At 44.8% G+C, this 21,139-nt stretch overlaps 1 protein-coding gene across 1 annotated transcript in view; it reads left to right on the plus strand.

Moving 5' to 3' along the window:
- The window catches only part of LOC100566195 (transient receptor potential cation channel subfamily V member 6), a 132,412-nt gene extending 126,785 nt beyond the window's left edge, over window positions 1–5,627 (plus strand). Inside the window, exon 15 of the mRNA XM_008120809.3 lies at window positions 4,909–5,627. Within this exon, the coding sequence (XP_008119016.1) occupies window positions 4,909–5,200 (292 nt within the window). The 3' untranslated portion in view covers window positions 5,201–5,627. The remainder of the gene's footprint in view (window positions 1–4,908) is intronic.
- Window positions 5,628–21,139: the final 15,512 nt, after the last annotated feature.

Here is a 21,139-nt window from a genome sequence, read left to right on the forward strand (position 1 = left end):
GATGCACAAAGCAACTAAACCCCAAACCCCCCCCCAACTTGCAAATCAACCACAGAAATCATCATCCTCGCCTCCAGTATGATACCACACCATTATATTAAAAACACAATCACATGGCCGAAAAAAGGCAAAAAGTGGCAACAGGCGAACTGTGCCTGCGCCAGCACAGAACCCACTGCCAGTCCCCTTAGCTGGAAGGCGAAACCAACCCCAGACAAAGCGAGGAGGCAGAGACAGACCGACCCTCCCCAAGCCGCCTGAGCACCCCAACTCTTCCCCGCCGCCACCAATTCTTCCAACACCTCCCCTTCCCCTCCGGAGGAGGAAAGAGCGCCGCCGCTGCTCCCACGGCTGGGAAACATGGTGCTGCTCCTACCCGCCACCTCCCCTCCTCTTCCTCCTCCTCCTCCTCCGTCCTGAGGCACCACCAGGCCTCCTTGGGCCCACGGAACGCTTCCACCGAGAAATAAGGAAGGGCAAGCCGCACCCCCACCTCACAGCCTGGACCTCGGCTCCAAAACAACTCCCTGACCCCCTCTTTCTCTTTCGAACTCTCCATTTCTTCCCTTGCACTCCTCTTATTCCTCCTCCTCCACTCATAAAATCAATTCCCACCCCACACACTCCACTACCCAACCCCTCCCACTCTTCTTCCTCTATTTATCTAAACAAAACCCACCCAATACAACCCACAACCACCCATTTCCTCCCACCCACCCCTCCCCTTCCTCCTCCATTCCTATAAACAAGGGCCACCCACTACAACCCATACCCCCCCATCTCTACCCTTTCAAAGCAAGACCACAACCATCCACTTCCTCCCTCCCACTCTCTCCTTCCTCCTCCATTCATACAAACAACACCCACCCACTCAGGGCCGGTTGATCCTAAGAGGCCGCTGACGCGGCCGCCTCGGGCGCTGGCCGCTAGGGGCGCTGTCGAGGCGTCGACAGCGGCCCGTAGCGCCACCGACGCCTCCGGTGTTGGCGCGGGGCTTCAATCCCCGCGCCAACGCCAAACCGCTAAAAACAGATAGGCCATTTTGCCCTTAGGCCATTTTGCCCTTAGTTTGTAGACTATCTGTGCTGTGCGCATGCGCACAGCACAGATAGGCCATTTCGGCCTTACTTCCTGGTCGCGGCCGCCGATCGCCCGGGCGATCGGCGGCCGCGACCAGGAAGTAAGGGCCAAATGGGCTATCTGCGCTGTGCACACGGGCACACAGCACAGATAGGCCATTTCGCCCTTAGTCAACAAACTAAGGGCAAAATGGCCTATCGCCCGGGCGATCGGCGGCCGCGACCAGGAAGTAAGGGCTGAAATGGCCTAGCTGCGCTGTGCGCGTGCGCATAGCACAGATAGGCCATTTTGCCCTTAGTTTGTTGACTAAGGGCGAAATGGCCTATCTGTGCTGTGCGCACGCGCACAGCACAGATAGGCCATTTCGGCCTTACTTCCTGGTCGCGGCCGCCGATCGCCCGGGCGAGCGGCGGCCGCGACCAGGAACTAAGAGCCAAATGGCCTAGCTGCGCTGTGCGCGTACGCACAGCACAGATAGGCCATTTCGCCCTTAGTCAACAAACTAAGGGCAAAATGGCCTATCTGGCAGTGCGCATGCGCACAGCCAGATAAGCCATTTTGCCCTTAGTTTGTTGACTAAAGGCGAAATGGCCTATCTGTGCTGTGCGCACGCGCACAGCGCAGCTAGGCCATTTCGGCCTTACTTCCTGGTCGCGGCCGCCGATCGCCTGGGCGATCGGCGGCCGCGACCAGGAAGTAAGGCCGAAATGGCCTATCCGTGCTGTGCGTGTGCACACAGCACAGATAGGCCATTTCGCCTTTAGTCAACAAACTAAGGGCAAAATGGCTTATCTGGCTGTGCGCATGCGCACTGCCAGATAGGCCATTTTGCCCTTAGTTTGTTGACTAAGGGCGAAATGGCCTATCTGTGCTGTGCGCACGCGCACAGCGCAGCTAGGCCATTTGGCCCTTAGTTCCTAATGACGCAGCGTCTTCAACCACTAACCTACTCAACTTCTCCAATGAAACGTCGCAGGTTTGAATTCGAAAAACAGAGTCAACCCCCACTATTACCCCACCTTCTCCCAACCCAACACTTCCAAAACATCCAAAGATCAGTACATCAATACCTACTCCTCCGACGCAAAACTAACGGCGCTCCATAGTCATACCACCCACATGACCTCCAAGGACTCTCCGAGCAATGCCACCTCTTCAACTTACAAATACACATGATCACCAACCCACACACTCACACACAACTGGACTTAATGTCAGGGGAAAACCTTTACCCTTTACCTTAACTACCACCAATTCCTCAATACTTGATTTCCCATACCACCAGACTTTGCCACAGCAACGCGTGGCGGGCACAGCTAGTATATATATATAGATTTCCTGATGTTCTGAAAAGGTGTTTTGCTTCTGTTAGGTGCCATCTTAGTTGTTATTCGGTATCATTTGCTTTGATTTTATTTGACTGCCTTGCTTTCTTTCAGCCGACTTATTGTAAAATCACATTATATTATTTAAACCTATCCATGATCATGAAAAGTAAGGTTTGCCATAGCCAATAAGACTAAAAGAGACAGTGGACATATGGGGATGAGAATCAGAAGAAAAATAGAACCGGGGACAGCAATTGAACATGTTTATAATGTTTTAGACTGGATGGGAAAACATGAGAAAGTGGGGGGACTTTGTGACATTAATCAAAATGAACATTTGGTTAAAAAAATGAAGGTAAAATGAGCTTAGTAGTTTTTGCATAGCATTCATGAGAAGAGAGCGTAAAGCTTGCCATGTCTGATTGGCTTCTGCTCTTTCTCCTTCCCTTCCCTTCTCTTCCCTACTCTACCCTTCCCTTCCCTACTCTTCCCTACCCTTCTTTCTCTCCTCCTCCCTCCATTGCTGATTTTGACATTGGCATACAGTGCTGGGTTGTGGGGCAATGTCAGCAAAGAAGGTATTAATTGCATGGGGGATTCTGCTCTTGTGCTGGGAAATCTATTCTTGGTGACTGACTCTTTACATCCCTGTGGATGGAGAGGAAACAAATTAACTTGCTGGCAAGTGTAGTGGTTTCTTGTCTCATGCCATTTGCAAAACCTTCTTTACCGCTCAGTATAATCATGCCAGTATTATACTCTTGATCATCTGTGTGGGCTCTTGATCAAATACATAATTAATTCCTGCCTATTTAAGCTTCTACTGGATCTGGTGCAAATGAATCCCACAGGTTAAATATTATGCACTGTACAGTAAAAGGCCTGATGATGGAAAGGGAAATTGGCTGTCACCGACTGTCATCTCTTCAATGCTGCTTTGGTGGGGAATTTAGAACAAGGAGAAAGCTATTTTAGAAAGGGCATAGCAAACCATAGGTGTGTGAGATAAGCCAAAGCTAAAATTAAAGGTGGGAAGTTGAGATCCGTTAATAAAGTCAACCTACCATCATCCCTAATTTTAAGCCAGCCATGGCTCCTGAAACTTTAGAAAAATACTATGTTAAATGAATACTCTTAAGTCACAAAATGGTGCCAATTTGGCTTCCCTTAAATTTCAATTTTCAGCTTTCTTTTAAACAAAACAGAAGCTAAGTCTTCAATCTCTGGAGCTAGGAGGAAAATCTGCAGATAGTTTATTGGCAACCTCTAGTGTTGATGTTCGATGGCATTATCTGTAGTTGATACAGCAGCAAATCTCCAAATACTTTTGTCAGTAAGTCTGGCAGGAATATTGCTTATGTAAATGTAATATTGTACCGGATTCCACTCCCTTCCCACCCCAGTAAACCTTGACCTGAATCATTTTGGCCATTCCCAAATAAAGTAGGTCCATAAAATCAGTTGCTGAATGGTGAGTCTATACATAGGTAGACCTCACTGGCTCAATGGGTGGTTGGGACAAAAATTAGGATCAAGTCCAGTCTTGTTTCTGAGATGTAGTGGTATTGTGGGCAGTAATATTGATTTGAAAGGGAATTGGGTTAATGCAGTGGTTCTCAACCTGTGGGTCCCCAGGTGTTTTGGCCTACAATAGTTCCATCTTGTCTCCTGTGCCATCAGTTGGGGACCCATCCCCCCAGTAACATGCTGTGCTACAATATAATGTATATACATATAAAATTGATAATATTATAATGTAATACAATATAATACTAATAATAATACAATATAATATTAATTTTATATTATATATTACAAGTAATATTACTAATAATATTACAGTATAGTGGTATAGTACAATGTAGTAATATATAATGCTAATATTGGGCTATGCTAATAATATAATATATTGTATGTACATATTGGGAGCCCCGGTGGCAAAGTGCGTTAAAGCACTGAGCTGGAGACCGAAAGGTCCCAGGTTCAAGCCCTGGGAGCGGTGGGAGCGGCCGCTGTTAGCTCCAGCTCCTGCCAACCTAGCAGTTCGAAAACATGCCAATGTGAGTAGATCAATAGGTACCGCTCCGGCAGGAAGGTAACGGCGCTCCATGCAGTCATACCGGCCACATGACCTTGGAGGTGTCTACGGACAACGCCGGCTCTTCGGATTAGAAATGGAGATGAGCACCAACCCCCAGAGTCAGACATGACTGGACTTAATGTCAGGGGAAACCTTTACCTTTACCTATGTACATATTATTTGTAAGCCGCTCTGAGTCCCCTTCAGGGTGAGAAGGCCAGGATATAAATGTAGTAAATAAATAAATAAACTCCCAATTCCCAGCCTGTTTACCAGCCGTTACAATTTAGGAGCTGAAGGCCAAAACATCTGGGGATCCACAGGTTGAGAACCACTGAGTTAATGTTTTATCTTCAGTAGGGGCAATGGTGGATGGAAAACAGTCTCCTTGACTTCTCTTGTTAAATATCTTGCCTGCAGGGTTGAACATCGGTATGAAATTCGACAGCAAAAGAACCGGCTGTCTGCAAAAAAATATGACCTCCATAGAAGAGATGCCTTTGAAAAGTACTTGAAGGCCAAAATGACACCAGGAGGAGAATACGGCCGGGAGGCTCATTCCACTAAACAGGGACCCTTCGGCAGTGCTTCCAGCACACCCGATTCATCACGGAGGAGCACCAATTTTGGCTGGGATGTCTTGCGGTGTAACGCACGCCTGCAGGGATACACCAATCATGCCATGGAAGAAGAGGAGGTCTACCATGTGTGAGCCCAGGAACTCTTACCTCTGCACTCTGACCGAAACTCTCCAGCTGTGTCCCCATTCTAAGAGAAGAAAATAGACTGTTGCTTGTTTGCACATGCTAATTTAATTAAATATAGTGTGTGAGTTTTCTTAAAAGCCTGCAGTTGACATTGAGGTTTATGAAAAGACTGAAAGACAAGATAAACATGGAGAGACTCAGCCTTTTCACAATAGTACTGAAGATCCTTCTCAGTGCTACTATGGTGTAAACCTCATTTCCCTGTTCTAGTGTATTTGTACTACTGAATTTTGGTCTTATTTTCCTATTTGTTGAACTCTTCTCGTACCCAATTTCTTACTTCCTTAAACATAGTGTTGATGTCAGTTTGCAGTCTCTTATCTTTGTTTTGTGTTCAAATAATACAATAAATTATTATGTTCCTCTGTTTAAGCAATTGTACTTTCTCTTTGTTCAAGCAGTATTGGACTAATGTGGAATCTGGATAAACTTCACCAGGATCCATTCTTTTGTGGCCAGAATCTTCCTAAGCCATTTTGTAGAAGGTGGCATAGACAAGCATCCCGCAGAAAGCCACTTCTCCAATTTCCATCCCTGAAACACTACTGGAATTTTTTGTAATGGCCTTTGAAACATATAAGAACAACTGACAACACCATACATTGTCTCTTCAGCCATTGGCTCTATCTTTCTAAGGTAAAGGTAAAGGTTTTCCCCTTAAGTCTAGTTGTGTCCGACTCTGGGGGGTGATGCTCATCTCCATTTCATTGTCCGTAGACACCTCCAAGGTCATGTGTTCAGCATGACTGCATGGAGCACTGTTACCTTCACGTCAGAGTGGTACCTATTGATCTACTCACATTTGCATGTTTTTGAACTGCTAGGTTGGCAGAAGCTGGGGCTAACAGTGGGAGCTCACCCAACTCCCCAGATTCGAACCGTCGACCTTTCAGTCAGCAAATTCAGCAGCTCAGTGGTTTAATCCACTGTGCCACCAAGAGCTATACAAAATACACAAAAATGAAAACTCCAAAGTGCTGTAATAACAACCTGGTGACATTTAATGGGCACAATTTAATATTAATATATTGTTTTTAAAATATGTTCAGTACTTTGGGCGTCATGAAAAGTCTAATTAACATGCACCTGTAGTAAAAATTGATTTTAGAAACTGCTGATTTTAAACCCATGCCATCAAACTAAAGACCCTGAGGTCATTTGCACACCTGGCATCTCCTTATTTTCTCCATCTCCTGTGAAGAGTTTCTTCTTCCATGCGAACAAAGAGGGACATGAAAACTTCCAGTAAACAAAACCAATTCATGAACCTACATTACAAAATGGTAGGCTCATCCTTAATTTCTGTCCAGAACATGTATGCACGCCTGAAAGTGGTTTCAAAAGGTGGATTGCCGAATACTCCACTTTGATACAGATCCAGGGTGCCATAAATATCAGGCATCAGCTTCACATTTTCAACTGCTTGGATTAGAAATTGAATGTGTGGTGTTAAATCTAGTGTGAACTCTGTTCAGGCCTTATTGACTCCAAGGAGAATAAATATACCCCACCTCTTATGTGTGGACAGTCACTTTCCTTTATGTATGAAGATTCTCCTTATGATTTAGAAAGGCTTTTCCCCACTATTTTCCAGCTTCTGACTTCTTATTTCTCATGCATTTATTCTGTGTGCATTCTGTAATACAGGAAGATAAATACTGCTATCCTTGAATACACGCCAAATTCAAATGCATCCCATCACCAGGAAAAACAGTAGTGTATTTGTGGATGTAGAGATGCACTTCCTGATTCTGATGCATGTAGGCATTGGGCAGATTCTGATCCTGTAATTCCACCCCTTAGATCAGGGGTCCTAAAACTTCAAACAAACAAACAAACATGAACACATTCCTATGCACACTGCACATATCTTATTTATAGTGCAAAAACATGAAAGAACAATAAAATCTAAAAATTACCAGTATTTCAATGGGAAGTGTGGGTCTGCTTTTGGCTGATGAGATAGTTAATTTAATTCAAATTGTTGTTGCGTGCCTTCAAGTCAATAACAACTACTTCTCTAACAGCCACTGCTCTGAATCTAAATAAGCTGTTTGTGCCATGGAATGAATCCATTCTGGAAGTTTAATGGAATTCAGTATTCCTAGAAGATGAAAACTTAGGATGCATTTCAATTAGTAATATGTCTGTCGGTGAATATAGTCTTCCTCTTTAAATGTCACCTCAAGGTTACATGTGACTTCCTCTGTGTGTATTTCTCATGCTGCCTTTTTGAAATATTCTCAAAATGTTAAACCCAAGTAAATATACACAGGCATTTCCTCCCAGGACTTCTACCTAAAGCCATTTTCCTCTGAAGATCTTCATTAGCTAGGATTCTGCTTGTGTTCAATATACAAGTGTAACTTCTGGGTAGGCAGCATATGTGCTTCGAATGATATTAGGCAAAAGGGAGCAGGAATATTTCAGGTGCAGCTTCATTTTTCCACTCACAGATTAGGTATTGGGCTGTGCCATGCCCATTCCAACTGACACTGAGCACCTATGGTGTATCTCCACTCTAGAATATGAATTAAACTTGTGCATTTTGGCTGAACCTTGATCCACTTCTGCTGGCCGAATTCTAGGAGACCCGCAGATCTGTTTTCGTACGCCGAATCTTCCTGGAATGAAAACAACGCCCCTTTCCTGATTTCATAAATTTCCCGGAAAACAGAATGATGTGAGGAGTCAAACATCATGGTATGGTTTGGGGGCATTGCACACACCCCTAATATATTCTGAATTCTGGTTGTACACAGAGGCTTCTAAAAACCCATGAGAAATGCACAAAGGGCTAAACTTTTGCTACAGTTGCAGCAGACATGAATGCTACTTGATTTTATGTTAACATGTTAGTTAACATAAACAAAATAAGAATGACAGATTCCTTACTTTTTGACCTTAGGTACTGAATTTTACAAAACGTCAGGAGAGAATACTTCTGGATCATGGCCATACAGCCTGGAATACATACAACAACCCTGTGATCCCGGCCATGAAAGCCTTTGACAACACAATACTCATTGACATGCTTGTATCGCAAGATCTATAAGCTCTCCCACAAATCAGTCTCATTGGAAGAGAAGTAGGTACAGCCGGCTGTAAACCAAGGCCACTCTTCAGTGCAGCCTCTTCATCCAATTCCCCACCAGTTCTCTAAACTTGGTTTCTAAGACAAACTTCCTTGATTGTAGATCTGCAATGCATTTCTTTTCACTAGTAATTATGGGGCTCATAGTTCTGATCCATGATCCTTGGTGGAAAAAAGAAGCTGCCAGCTTCATTACACTGGCATTACCCAATGATTCATTGATTGTATATTTTAATATAAAATTATTCAGTTTCCCTCCCCACTATGCCCAGATGTGTACCCAAATGTATTCTGAGCTGGCTATATATGAGAACTCATACTAAAAATGAGAAATCATACATTTCATACATTCATACTTTGAAAGAACATACACAAAAAACACGATAACCAATTTGTAACGAATTATGGAGTTTTTAAAATGGTACACAAAAATATACAATCTTTTGTTTATACTGCACACAGAATGTGTACAAAAATGTATCCATTTCTGTCCATGTTGAGAGACAGACAGACAGACAGACAGACAGACAGAGACTTGCATCCAAGGCCCCTTCCACACAGATGAAAAAAGCCCCACATTATCTGCTTTGAAATGGAATATATGGCAGTGTGGACTCAGATAACCCAGTTCAAAGTAGATATTGCGGGTTATATGGCTGTTTGGAAGGTCCCCCAGTATGGACTCAAATCAGCCAAGTTAAAGTGAGCTTTGCATTGGAGAAAAGGAGAACTTTGAGAAGACTGGCCTTTAGATTTGTACCTCTCTCAAGGTGTTTATACTCAGCAAGTAGGGCAGGAATGAGAGGAAGGCATCCCATTCAGGAGTCTCTATCTTTGTAAGAGCAGTTTTCATATCTGATCCACTTTTTCCCCAGCAGGACAAATGAGAGGATAGCAGACAGACAGGTAAGATATGATTTACACTCATTCTGAATACTCAAAAGAGATCCGCTTGAAGAGAGAGTTTCATATTTTTGAAGGGAAAGTTGAAAGCACCCAGGAAAGGCCTTTTAGAAACAAGAACAGGAATTTAAATTTAAATTAAATAATTCCATAATCAAGCCATCTTCTTTTGAGATTTTATCAGCAACTGCTTTGAATTGTATATATCAGTGGTTCCCAACCTGTGGTCCATGGACCAACAGTGGTACCCAAGAACTAAAATATGGTCCGCAGCCTCACCGTTACTACACCGTTGCCATGAGAGTGACTGTTTCACATGTTTTTATATGGTCAAAATTGACTAATCAATAAAGAGTAGTTGTTGAGAGAGTGACTGGTCTCATGAGACCCTCTTATAGTGCCGAGACAACAGGGATGTCAGGAGGGGAGAGGCTGACTACCCACGAAAGGCGCCACAACAAGCCTCCTGACTGCTGCTTCTCCCCCTCCCTCCCTCCCTGAGTGGAGCCATTCCATGTGGTGCCTGAAGCGGGGGCATCTTGGTGTCTTTGTGTTTAGGCCTGTTCCTGGGGTCATTTGGGGTGCTGATTCAGAAAATTACATTGGATAGACCACATCCTCTCTAGATTATCAAATATGGTCTTCTGTGGGTGAGCAGATGGCGACTACTGGATGACATATGTTCTGTATCAGAAACTAAAGCTGATGTGGCCTAGCCAATGCAATTTTCTGAATCAGCACCCCAATAACCAAACCAAATGTAAAGTTGATCAAAAACTGATTCATAACCCTTTTGATACTAGTATTGTAAAGTGGTCCCTGGTCAACATGGTCCCTGGTCAAAAAAGGTTGGGTAGCCACTGATATGCATGTTTCTCAAAATCCCAATTTTCTTTCTTATTAGTAGTATGGGTGTTGCACTTACAATCAAGCCTTGTATCTAGTGAAATTATGCATTAAGGCAAAGATTAATGTACATATATTGGTGGTGGGGGGATTAAATAATGAAAAAATAAAATACTTCTTTTAGGTCATATATTATCCCATCTTGCATTTGTTGCTCTTTCTGATTTGATTTGAAGTCTAGGTCCTCTTTGGACCATTCATGCTCACATTTTGCATTAGATCACATATTCTGCATTTTGACTTTAAAAAGCCTTAAGGCTATTTAACGAATAAAGTCAATTACACAGATTTTTATTATCTACCACCAGGATGGGGAGGAGTTTTCTTTCTTTTCTGTCATGAAGTATGTTGACCAACATCTCTTGTGAAATGTATGTTTCTGGCTATCATCACAACTATCGGGCTAGAGTGCAAACACACAATGCTTTTTAGACTTGTTCTTGGAGTTATTGGAGCAGTGATTCAGAAACTTGCATTGAATAGACCACATCAGCTCTAGTTTCTTAGACATTTTATCATGATTTTCTATGAGCGAGTAGATGAAGACTAGTATATGCCATATGGGGGGAAACTGGTGCAATTTTTGGAATAATCAAGTGAAATATACCCAGGAACAAGGTTAACATTTTGAGGTACCAAAATTACCAGGGTAATAGGAGCTCATATGTAGCCACTGCAACTAAGTTTCCAGAAATTTCTCCAGTTTCTTTTATAGTTGTCCAAGTTGTTGAACATCACAGCATCATATTGTGAATTCCAGAATTTAACTATGTGCCCCACATGTATATATATGTTAATTGTTAATGATATGCAAGTACTGCTTCCCCCTTTCTCCTCAAACCTGCTTCTTTGGGAAATTTCTTTCTTGTCATTGCTAAAATATGTATCCCATCACAAAGGTATCTATCTATCTATCTATCTATCTATCTATCTATCTATCTATCTATCTATCTATCTATCTATCTATCTATAAAAGAGTGATGGCATCAGGGCAGCAGACAAAACAACAAAACTACAGGCCCCCCAACCTCGAAATTTGACAACACAACCCATCATGCACGGTTCTAGGTTGATACAACAAAAAGAAAAGAAAAATAAAGTTCTAATTACAGGGAGAGGAATAATAGTTTTTATCCAATTGCTGCCAGTTTGAAGGCTAAGCTCTGCCCACTTGGTCTCCTAGCAACCTACTCAGCCCAGGGGACAGGCACAGTTAGGCCTCACTTAGGCCTCTTCCACAGATTATCAGATTTTAACTGGATTATATGGCAATGTAGACCCAAGGCCCTTCCACACAGCTATATAACCCATTTAGAATCTTATATTATCTGCTTTGAACTGGATTATCTTGAGTCCACAGTGCCATAAAATCCACTTCAGTGTGCATACTAAACATAAAGACAACCATACAACAGACATTCAATACCACCACTACCTCAACAATTTCTCACCAACACCACCAGAAAACGCCACAGCAACGCGTGGCCGGGCACAGCTAGTCCTTTATATAGGGACTGCGGTGGCACAATGAATTAAATCCTTGTGATGCTGAATCTGCTGGCATGTTGGCAGTTCCAATCTGTGAGATGGGAATGAACTCCCATCTGTCAGCCCTAGCTTCTTTCCAACCAGGCAATTCAAAAACATGTGAATGTGAGTAGATAAATAGGTATCGCTTCTGCAGGAAATGGCAGAGACGCTCCAGGCAATCTTGCCAGCCACATGACCAGGAAACATTGCAGACTCCTCTGCCTGAAAATGGAGAAAGAGCACCTCTCAGGGCCAAACATGAGCACCGCCTCCAAAGCTGGAAATGAAAGGAGAAGCATTTACCTTAGTTTGTGTTTGTGTGTATATGATTGTAAATCCATTGAATATTTGCCTATGTATGTAAATGCTGTAATCCGCCTTTAATCTGCCCTAGGGGAGAAGGGCGGAATATAAAGTGTGTTTTTTATTATTATTATTATTATTATTATTATTATTATTATTATTATTATTATTATTATTATTGGTTCCTTGTTGTTGGCTTTAATTGAGAGCCCAAGGAAATTACCAATTCCTACATGCTTCAAATCCCACCTCTTTAGCATTCATTGGAAGACCTATATGTATGTTGAAACTGTATATTTTTGTGTATTCCACATAATGGTGAAATACACATAATGATGAAAGTTTTAAAAAATTTTTTTATTAAAGCAGATCTTCAGAATTATGATCTGAAGTGGTGAAGTGAAGGAACAGATATTTCAACTGTGTATTCAATTAGATTTAGATGCCTTCAAGTTCTACAGAGTCTGTCCTACAGATTCTTGCAGACGTTCTTTGTATACACATTTCAATCGGGTTTCGATGCAAAGAAATAGAAATAACTATCAAGACTCCTGACTGAGGCTGCATTAACCAGAAAACATATTCTCAGTAACTGTGCAGCAAAGATTCTCCTGAATTATTTATTTATCCCTGCAAAGAAAATTGGGAAAAGGCAAGATAATCTTTTGCTCACTGTTACTCACATCTGTGCCAGCCATTGTTTTCCCCATATTGTTCGATTCAGATGTGTGAGAAATGTACAATAGAGGATTGCCATAAGTATAAGCAGTTAGAAGACACACAATAAAAACATACACAAATAGAAATTCTTTAAACATTTTGGTCTTGCAAGAGTGTCCAAATGTTGCTTTACGCTTTCATTTCTTTGCTGCTGCAGTTATAACCCAGAGAGCTCTTCTAGATTGCTGAATTTCACCCATATGCTGTGGAAGCTAAAAAGCTGCACATAATATATGATTTGGTGACTGTACCTTTGTTTGTTTTGGTCTGCTGTCTTTAGATCCCAGCTCTTAATGTGAAAGTACAAATAATTATACTTTGGCAAATCAATGTTTATGTGCCCTTAACATTTTCCTGATTTCTGGCTAGATGATATTGGGTGCTTCTGATACACTCTATGTATTATTTAATATTAATAGCTTTGCCTAAAGCAGTTTTTGGGTTGCTCAATCATGTTTCCAGCTTCAGTGATATTTACAGGTATTTCCAAACCAAGTTAATAGTGGGTTGCTGAGAGTTTTCCGGGCTGTGTGGCCATGTTCCAGAAGCATCGTCTCCTGACGTTTCACCCACATCTATGGCAGGCATCCTCAAGAGGTTGTGAGGTCTGTTGGAAACTAGGAAAGTGGGGTTTATATATCTGTGGAAGGTCCAGGGTGGGAGAAAGAACTCTTGTCTGTTTGAGGCAAGTGTGAATGTTGCAATTAGCCAATAATAGTTATTCTTCTTTTTCACAACTGGTAGAAACTACAGGACTTTTACCTTTAGTTACAGCTTTTAGAGTGGTTCAACATACTTTGTTCAACTCTCCAAAACAATACATTAAAAATCAGTTCCAGAGTGTGGAAAATTCCATGTGCCATAGAGACTTACAATTCTTAGAAAACTGGGACTTCATGTAAACATTAAACTATAACCGTTGCAGTTTTACAGTCCTGGATTATAGGATTAGCTTCTTGGCCACCCATTATGCTTGGAGGGATATTAAAACATTCTTCATAAAAATTAGTTTGGGAGACATGGAAATTCCCATGCAGCAAGTAGAGTTTAATTATTTTCACTCTGTTTTTACAAAATCCGGTTCAACTGGATTTTGTAATTATCTTTTCTTTTCTCCAGATTTCATTGAGCCCATTGCCTTTTAGAACACAACTGGCATTGCACCTGAGCAGAAGCCCAACAGTCAGTCTCACCTCCCTGATAAGTATTCCTAGCATGACATGGGTTCAATAAATGCACAGATGCAATTTCAGATAAATCTTGTAATATAAAATACTCAAAAATCATGGGGACATGCCATGAGGGCAGTCATCTTCCATCATCTTCCATCAAATCTTCCATCTCCTTCCTCAGGCCTTACAAAACTAGTGCTAGGCAAGTATTGTATTAGATCAGGGGTCTTCAAACTTTTTAAGCAGAGGGCCGGTTCACTATAGGTTTTTTTTTTTTGGGGGGGGGGGGGGAAGCACGAATGAATTCCCATGCACATTGCACATAGCTTGTTTGCAGTGCAAAAAATATGAAGGAACAATGCAATATTTAAAATGGAGAAGAATTTTAACCAACATAAACCTATCTATTTCAATGAGAAGTGTGGACCTTTCTTTGGCTAATGAGATAGTTAAGTGCATTAGGATTTTTGTTGTTGTGTGCCTTCAAGTCGTTTCAGACTTAGGACGACCCTATTTCTAAAGTTTAGGACAAGGGCCAGGTAAATGGGGAGGCGCATCTGGCCCACATTTTGATTTGTTACTGTAGATAGCCAGATTTATTCACAGGTTCTACTGCGTATTAGGAAATTTTATAATTTTTACAATTTTATTAGCTAGGATGTTATGTGTGTTGTTGTTTTATAATTATGTCACTGTATGTATACTTATGTATTGTTTATGTGTGGCACTTGGAGTGCTTCTGTGAGCTGCCCCAAGACCCTTCGGGGAGATGGTGGTGGGGTATAAATAAAGATTCTTCATCATCATCATCATCATCATCATCATCATCATCATCATCATCATCATCATCATCATCATCGTTTGGGGACCTTTGTACTAAATTAAGGCAAGGGTTCCCAACTTTGGGGGACCAATGCACTTTTGGGAATTTTGATGAACATAATTGGATGCCTCTTTACAAAATATTGGGTGTGGCCACTCACAAAACAGCTGTTTCACAGAGAAGCAAATTGGTGTGGCCAAAAGAAAAGCAACTTTCATAAGATACTGAATACAAATCAAACATAGGGTACTAACCTCCCGAACACTAGCCCGCACACACAATTCTCCCTATCTGTCTCATCCCTGCCACTCTCCCAATATCCTCCTAGCAATCCATTTACTCCTTTCAGCATCATCTGAGAGCAAGATGGAAGAATAATGCATTTAGACCCTGGGTTGGGAGTTGGGAGAGTACTCTTGATTTATGGTCCAGATTGGGGAGGCCGGGGCTTCTTAGCTATGTCAATGTGAGCTATGATCAGCAACCAGAAATCAAAAGTCTAAGTGGATACACCCCACTTAGTGGGTGAAATGATCCATTAATCTCATAGGAAAAATAGGCAGGTCCAGTAAGGAGTCAAGAAAATACCTGAAGTAATAAAAAGGTATTCTGCCTTGGTCAGACCACACCTGGAATACTGTGTCCAATTCTGGGCACCACAGTTGAAGGGAGATGTTGACAAATAGCCATGTACAAATACGTGAAGGGAAGTCATAGGGAGGAGGGAGCAAGCTTGTTTTCTGCTGCCCTGCAGACTAGGACACGGAACAATGGCTTCAAACTACAGGAAAGGAGATTCCACCTGAACATTAGGAAGAACTTCCTCACTGTGAGGGCTGTTCGACAGTGGAACTCTCTCCTTCGGGCTGTGGTGGAGGCTCCTTCTTTGGAGGCTTTCAAGCAGAGGCTGGATGGCCATCTGTCGGGGGTGCTTTGAATGCGATTTCCTGCTTCTTGGCAGGGGGTTGGACTGGATGGCCCATGAGGTCTCTTCCAACTTTACTATTCTATGATTCTATGATTCTAGGTTTTCCCCTGACCTCAAGTCCAGCTGTGTCCAACTTTGGGGTGTGGTGTTTATCTCCATTTCTAAGCCAGAGTCGGCGTTGTCTGTAGAGGTCTCCTTGGTTATGTGGCCAGCATGACAGCCGTTACCTTCCCACTGGAGCAGTACCTATTGATCTACTCACATTTGCATGTTTTCAAACAGCTGGATTGGTAGAAGCTGGGGCTAATAACAGGAACTCACCCCACTCCCCGGATTCAAACGGTTGACCTTTTGAAGATACATGAAAGCATACGTCAACCATACACCCTTTTTTTGTGGGGAAGGTTTTGTAATGATCAATATCTCTCTTTGTCGGTCAACAAGTTGAGCAGCTCAGCGGTTTAATCCGCTGCACCATCAGGGGCTTCTGAAGTGATACATATCTTAATCTTTTTAAAAAATATTGCATGCAAGGGAAATGTGTCTGGTTTTGTTGTTGCTGTTGAGATAGCAGAAATTCTTGACTCTCTGAGTCCTGGATCAATATACCAGCTGAACCCCCCCCCCCCACCACCCACCCTCTTGTATGCCCAATTTCTCTTTTATCTCACTGCCAACCCCAAGTTTTACACATTTTCAAGCAATGGTGTTAGGGTGTCTGCCTGTCTCCCTCTTTATCGGGAGCATTTGCTTGAATGAGCAAAAGGCTACAAACTGCATCATCATTATTTCTCCAAGATGCACTCTATGGAAATGTTGAGTTGTTACTTGCTGGTTAGCTCTCCAGTGAATTAAAAAGAAATTAAATGCATGAAAAATGATCCAAGCATTAAGGAAGTTTTCATGGGTGACATTTTGGACATACAAGAAAACATATGTCAATCATACACCTTTTTTGTGGGGGAGATTTTGTAATGATTGATATGGACAGGTTGCTCACCTGTAACCATGTTTCTTCGAGTGTACTCTGTGAATTCACACTAATGGAGAAGCTGCGCCTGCGCAGGTTCCGACGGAAACTCTTCCAAGCTGAAGTTCAAATTTTTGGCGGTAACCACGCCCCCCTTCCCAAGGGGCATATAAGGCAGCCCCAGGCGCCCGCTCTCCAGTTCCTACGCCGCCAAGGCAACGAGAAAGGAAGAGGTTTGCCAGAGGGGAAGGAAGGGCGGGTTTGTGTGAATTCACAGAGTACACTCGAAGAAACATGGTTACAGGTGAGCAACCTGTCCTTTTTCTTCGTGTACTCTGTGAATGCACACTAATGGAGACTAACACGCTAAGGTCCCGGATGGTGGGACAAGGCAAACTCGACAACCAGTGAATGTCCAAACACATGTTTATTAGGACATAGAAAAAATAACCGTCCCAAGGGACCAGTGCAATAAATTGTCCGAAAGGACCAGTGCAATGCAACATGAGCATCATAGAAGAAGAACATAACATGGAAGGAATTTTTCAATAAACATGATAGAGAAAAATACACAATTGCGTAGTGCATATAAACGCTCTCCCAGGGGGAGAGGGACAAACACATCTTGGTCTTTGGCATATCCGCCAGAGCCAACGAGGCGGTACAAAGCAACAGAGCAACTGCTCAATACAATCATGGGAAAAAAAAAAAAAAAAAAAAAAAAACATATCCCTAGAGGTAGGTATAGGGAAAAAGCCCCGTCCAACTTGAAGGAGAGGTATAGAGAGTCACCTGTGGGTGAGTATGAAGAGAAAAAACGTCTGAGAGTTAGGAGAGGCAAGATGAGAGCACTGATCTTGCAAAGGCCGAGTCTTTAAGGGCCTTACTGTCCAGCCTGTAGTGAGAGACAAACGTGAGAGGGTTTGACCAGATAGCCGCTTTACATATGGAGTCAAGCGGAATACCCCTAAGGAAGGCGGTCGACGCCGAGAGGCCCCTAGTCGACCTCGGGCGGATGGAAGGAGGGGGAGGTCGCTTGGCTAGTTCATAGGCCAACTCAATGGCCTGAGCGATCCAGTGGGACAGTCTTTGGGAAGAGATGGGATTACCCAACTTGTCCTGGGCATAGGCGACAAAGAGTCTTTGTGACTTACGAATGTCCTTAGTACGGTCCCTGTAGAAAAGAAGTGCTCTCCGAACGTCGAGAAGGTGCAGTTTTTGCTCGAGAGGAGAGGAGGGGTTAGAGAAGAAAGCTGGTAAGACAATGTCCTGGTTGAGGTGGAAGGCTGACACCACCTTAGGAAGAAAGGTAATGTCCGGGCGAAGAACAGCGCGGTCATGGTGGAAACGAAGATAAGGCTCGTCGACTCTGAGGGCAGCGAGCTCGGATGGCCGTCGTGCCGACGTGATCGCCACCAGAAAGGCCAACTTCCAGGAGAGCAGGCGTAGATCGGTCGAGGCAAGCGGTTCGAAGGGAGCAGAAGACAGTTGAGAAAGTACAAGTTCGAGGCTCCAGCCCGGCGTAGGTGGTAGCGACGGCGGGCAGATGTTATTGTAGCCCCGGAGAAAGGTTTTGATCAGGTGGTGAGAAAAAAGAGATGGCTGGCCGTGGCGCTGAAAGGACCAGGAAAGAGCTGCGAGATAAGCTTTTATAGAGGCAAGAGAAAGTTTCTTTTCGACGAGAGTCATGAGGAAGTCGAGGACCACCGATACCGAGGTCGGGAAGGTGTCGACGTTACGGGATCGAAGGAAGGCATGAAAGCGAGAGAGTTTGTAGGAATAAGCCTTGGTAGTAGACGGCTTATGGGCTGCCCGCAGGACGTCTTGCAGATTCTGCGGAAGAGAGGCTAGGTAAGAATCCTCCATGCAGTGAGATGAAGGGAAGAAAGGTCCGGGTGAAGAATTTTGCCGTCCTCCCGTGAGAGAAGGTGCGGCGAGAGAGGCAGAGGGTGAAACGATCCTCTGGAGAGGCGAAGAAGGGCTGGATACCACGGTTGGCGGGGCCAGGCCGGGGCTATGAGAATCGCCGTGACCGAGATCGAGAGAAGTTTTTCGAGGACTTTCGGTATGAGGGGAATCGGTGGAAAAAGATAAAGCATCTCCGCCGACCAGTCCAGAAGAAAGGCATCCCCTAGGCAGCCGGGGAAAGAGTTCGGGGGGAGCCTCGCTCCGTAGCGGGGTAGCTGAGCGTTGTGGGGAGACGCGAAGAGATCCAGAGTAGGGCGCCCCCAGAGGCGGAACAGACCGTCGAGGACCTCGGGATTGAGCTTCCATTCGTGAGAGGAAGAAGTCATCCTGCTGAGGGCATCCGCTAAGCCGTTTTGGGCGCCCGGTAGGTGGATTGCAGAGATCTGTACGCCGTGGGCTATGCACCAGATCCAGAGACGAGAGGAGAGGAGCATGAGTTTCCTCGAACCCGTACCACCCTGTTTGTTGATGTAGAATACTGCTACTAGATTGTCCGATTGAATGAGGATAGACTTGTGGCGGATGAGGGGGGAGAATGCTTTTAGGGCTTTGAGAATGGCGAGAAGTTCGAGGAAGTTTATGTGGTTGGCCCTCTCTGACGGGGACCAAAGATTTTGAACCGTTAGACCGTTCATGTGGGCTCCCCAAGCGTAGGTGGAGGAGTCTGTGGTTATGGTTAGCGATGGCGGGGCTGGATGGAAAGGAAGGCCCTTGCACACGTTTTGGTGAGACATCCACCATGAGAGAGACTGGCGGACGGGCGACGGTACCGACAGGTATCTGGAGTTGTGGTGGTGGAACGGTTTGAAAGTGTCTATAAACCACCTTTGCAGGGTCCGAAGGCGCAGCCTGGCAAACGGGGTCGTGAGAACCGTGGAGGCCATGTGGCCTAGAAGGACCTGAATGACACGGGCTCTGACCCTCCGGGCAGATCGACAAAGGGCGACATGGTGGCGGAGAGCCAGGAATCTGTCGAACGGAAGTGACACAGTCTCTGCGACGGAGTCGAAGAGGGCCCCGATGAACCGGATTCGAGTTGACGGGGAGAGATTTGACTTCTCGGAATTGAGTTGGAGGCCGAGAGATTTTAGAAGACGCAGCGTGAAAGAGACGTGATTTTGGAGAAGAACCGGGTCGGGCCCGACGAGAAGCCAGTCGTCTAGATAAGGAAAGACCGTGATGCCATGTAGCCTGAGGTGGGCCGCTACGGCGGCGACAACCTTGGTGAAGACCCTCGGGGCCGTGACGAGACCGAAGGGCAAAACGGTAAACTGGTAGGTTTGGTCGAGAACTTTGAAGCATAGGAACCGTCTGTGCGCCTCTCGTACTGCCACGTGGAAGTAGGCGTCTCGTAAGTCTATGGAGGCAAAGTAGTCTCCCCGCTGCAGCATCGGAAGGATAGAGGCAATAGAGACCATCCTGAATTTGGAGGGGCGAATGAATATATTGAGTGCCCTTAAGTCCAGAATCGGGCGTAGCCCGCCTCCTCTTTTCGGGACTGTAAAGTATCTGGAGAAGAAACTTAAAGGGTCCAGTTCGGGAGGGGAGGGACGGATAGCGCCTTTGGCCAGTAGCGCTTCGACTTCGGCCAGTATCTCTGGGGAAGGGTTTGAGTGGAGAACGTGACCTGTCGGAGGGAGGTCCATGAACTCTAAGGCGTAGCCGTCTTGGACAATGCGGAGAACCCATGCATCTGAAGTAATAGAGTCCCATTGATTGTAGAAAGGGGCTAGACGGTCTGCAAAGACACCGAAGGAACGAGGCAGCGTGGGCTCTACAACGGTAGCGGGCGAGGAGCTTTGGCAGGGGTTGGCGTCAGGTACGCCGATTAGGCTGCGGAGGAGCAGGGGTGGATCGACCGCGTTGCTTTTGCGGATGAGGTCCCCGGCGAGGTTGGTGATGGGCTTGATTGTTCGAGCCCGAAGGCCGCCTGAAAGAATGGTGTCTGAAAGATTGCGGCGGGAAACGGCGGGAACGATGCGGGAACCAGCGAGTGCGCTGAGGTTGAGGTTGGTCGCCACATTTAGACGCAAGAATTTTAAAGTCATGATTAGACTTGAGTTTGTCATCGGTACCGGCGTGAAACAGTCCGAGCGCGTCAAAGGGAAGGTCCTCAATGACCTGTCTGGAAGATGAGGAGAGACCCGAAGACCTCAGCCAGGCGTGGCGGCGAATGGAAATCGCGTGGGCAATCATTTTACCCGCAGTATCACCTGTATGCTTCGCCATTTGTATTTGGTGGTGAGCGAGCGAGTCTGCCTCCTGTTGGAGGGTAGTGAGGACGGAGCGGTCTTCGTCCGACATCTTAGCGAAGAAGGGCTGCGCCTTCTCCCAGATAATTTGTTGGTAGGCACCCATGCAGGCTCCATAATTCGCCATGCGGCAAAGCAAAAGGGCTCCGGAATAAAGTTTTCGACCCACGGCGTCGAAGCGCTTCCCCTCTCTATCGGCCGGAGTATTCGACTGACGACCTGAGGATTGAGAGGCCTTAACGACCAGGGAGTTAGGGTCGGGATGGTGTTTGAGCCACTCCAGGGTATCATCGTCGGTACGGTACCAAGTCTCGA

Source organism: Anolis carolinensis, chromosome 2 (assembly GCF_035594765.1).
Source record: "Anolis carolinensis isolate JA03-04 chromosome 2, rAnoCar3.1.pri, whole genome shotgun sequence".
Classification (NCBI taxonomy): domain Eukaryota; kingdom Metazoa; phylum Chordata; class Lepidosauria; order Squamata; family Dactyloidae; genus Anolis; species Anolis carolinensis.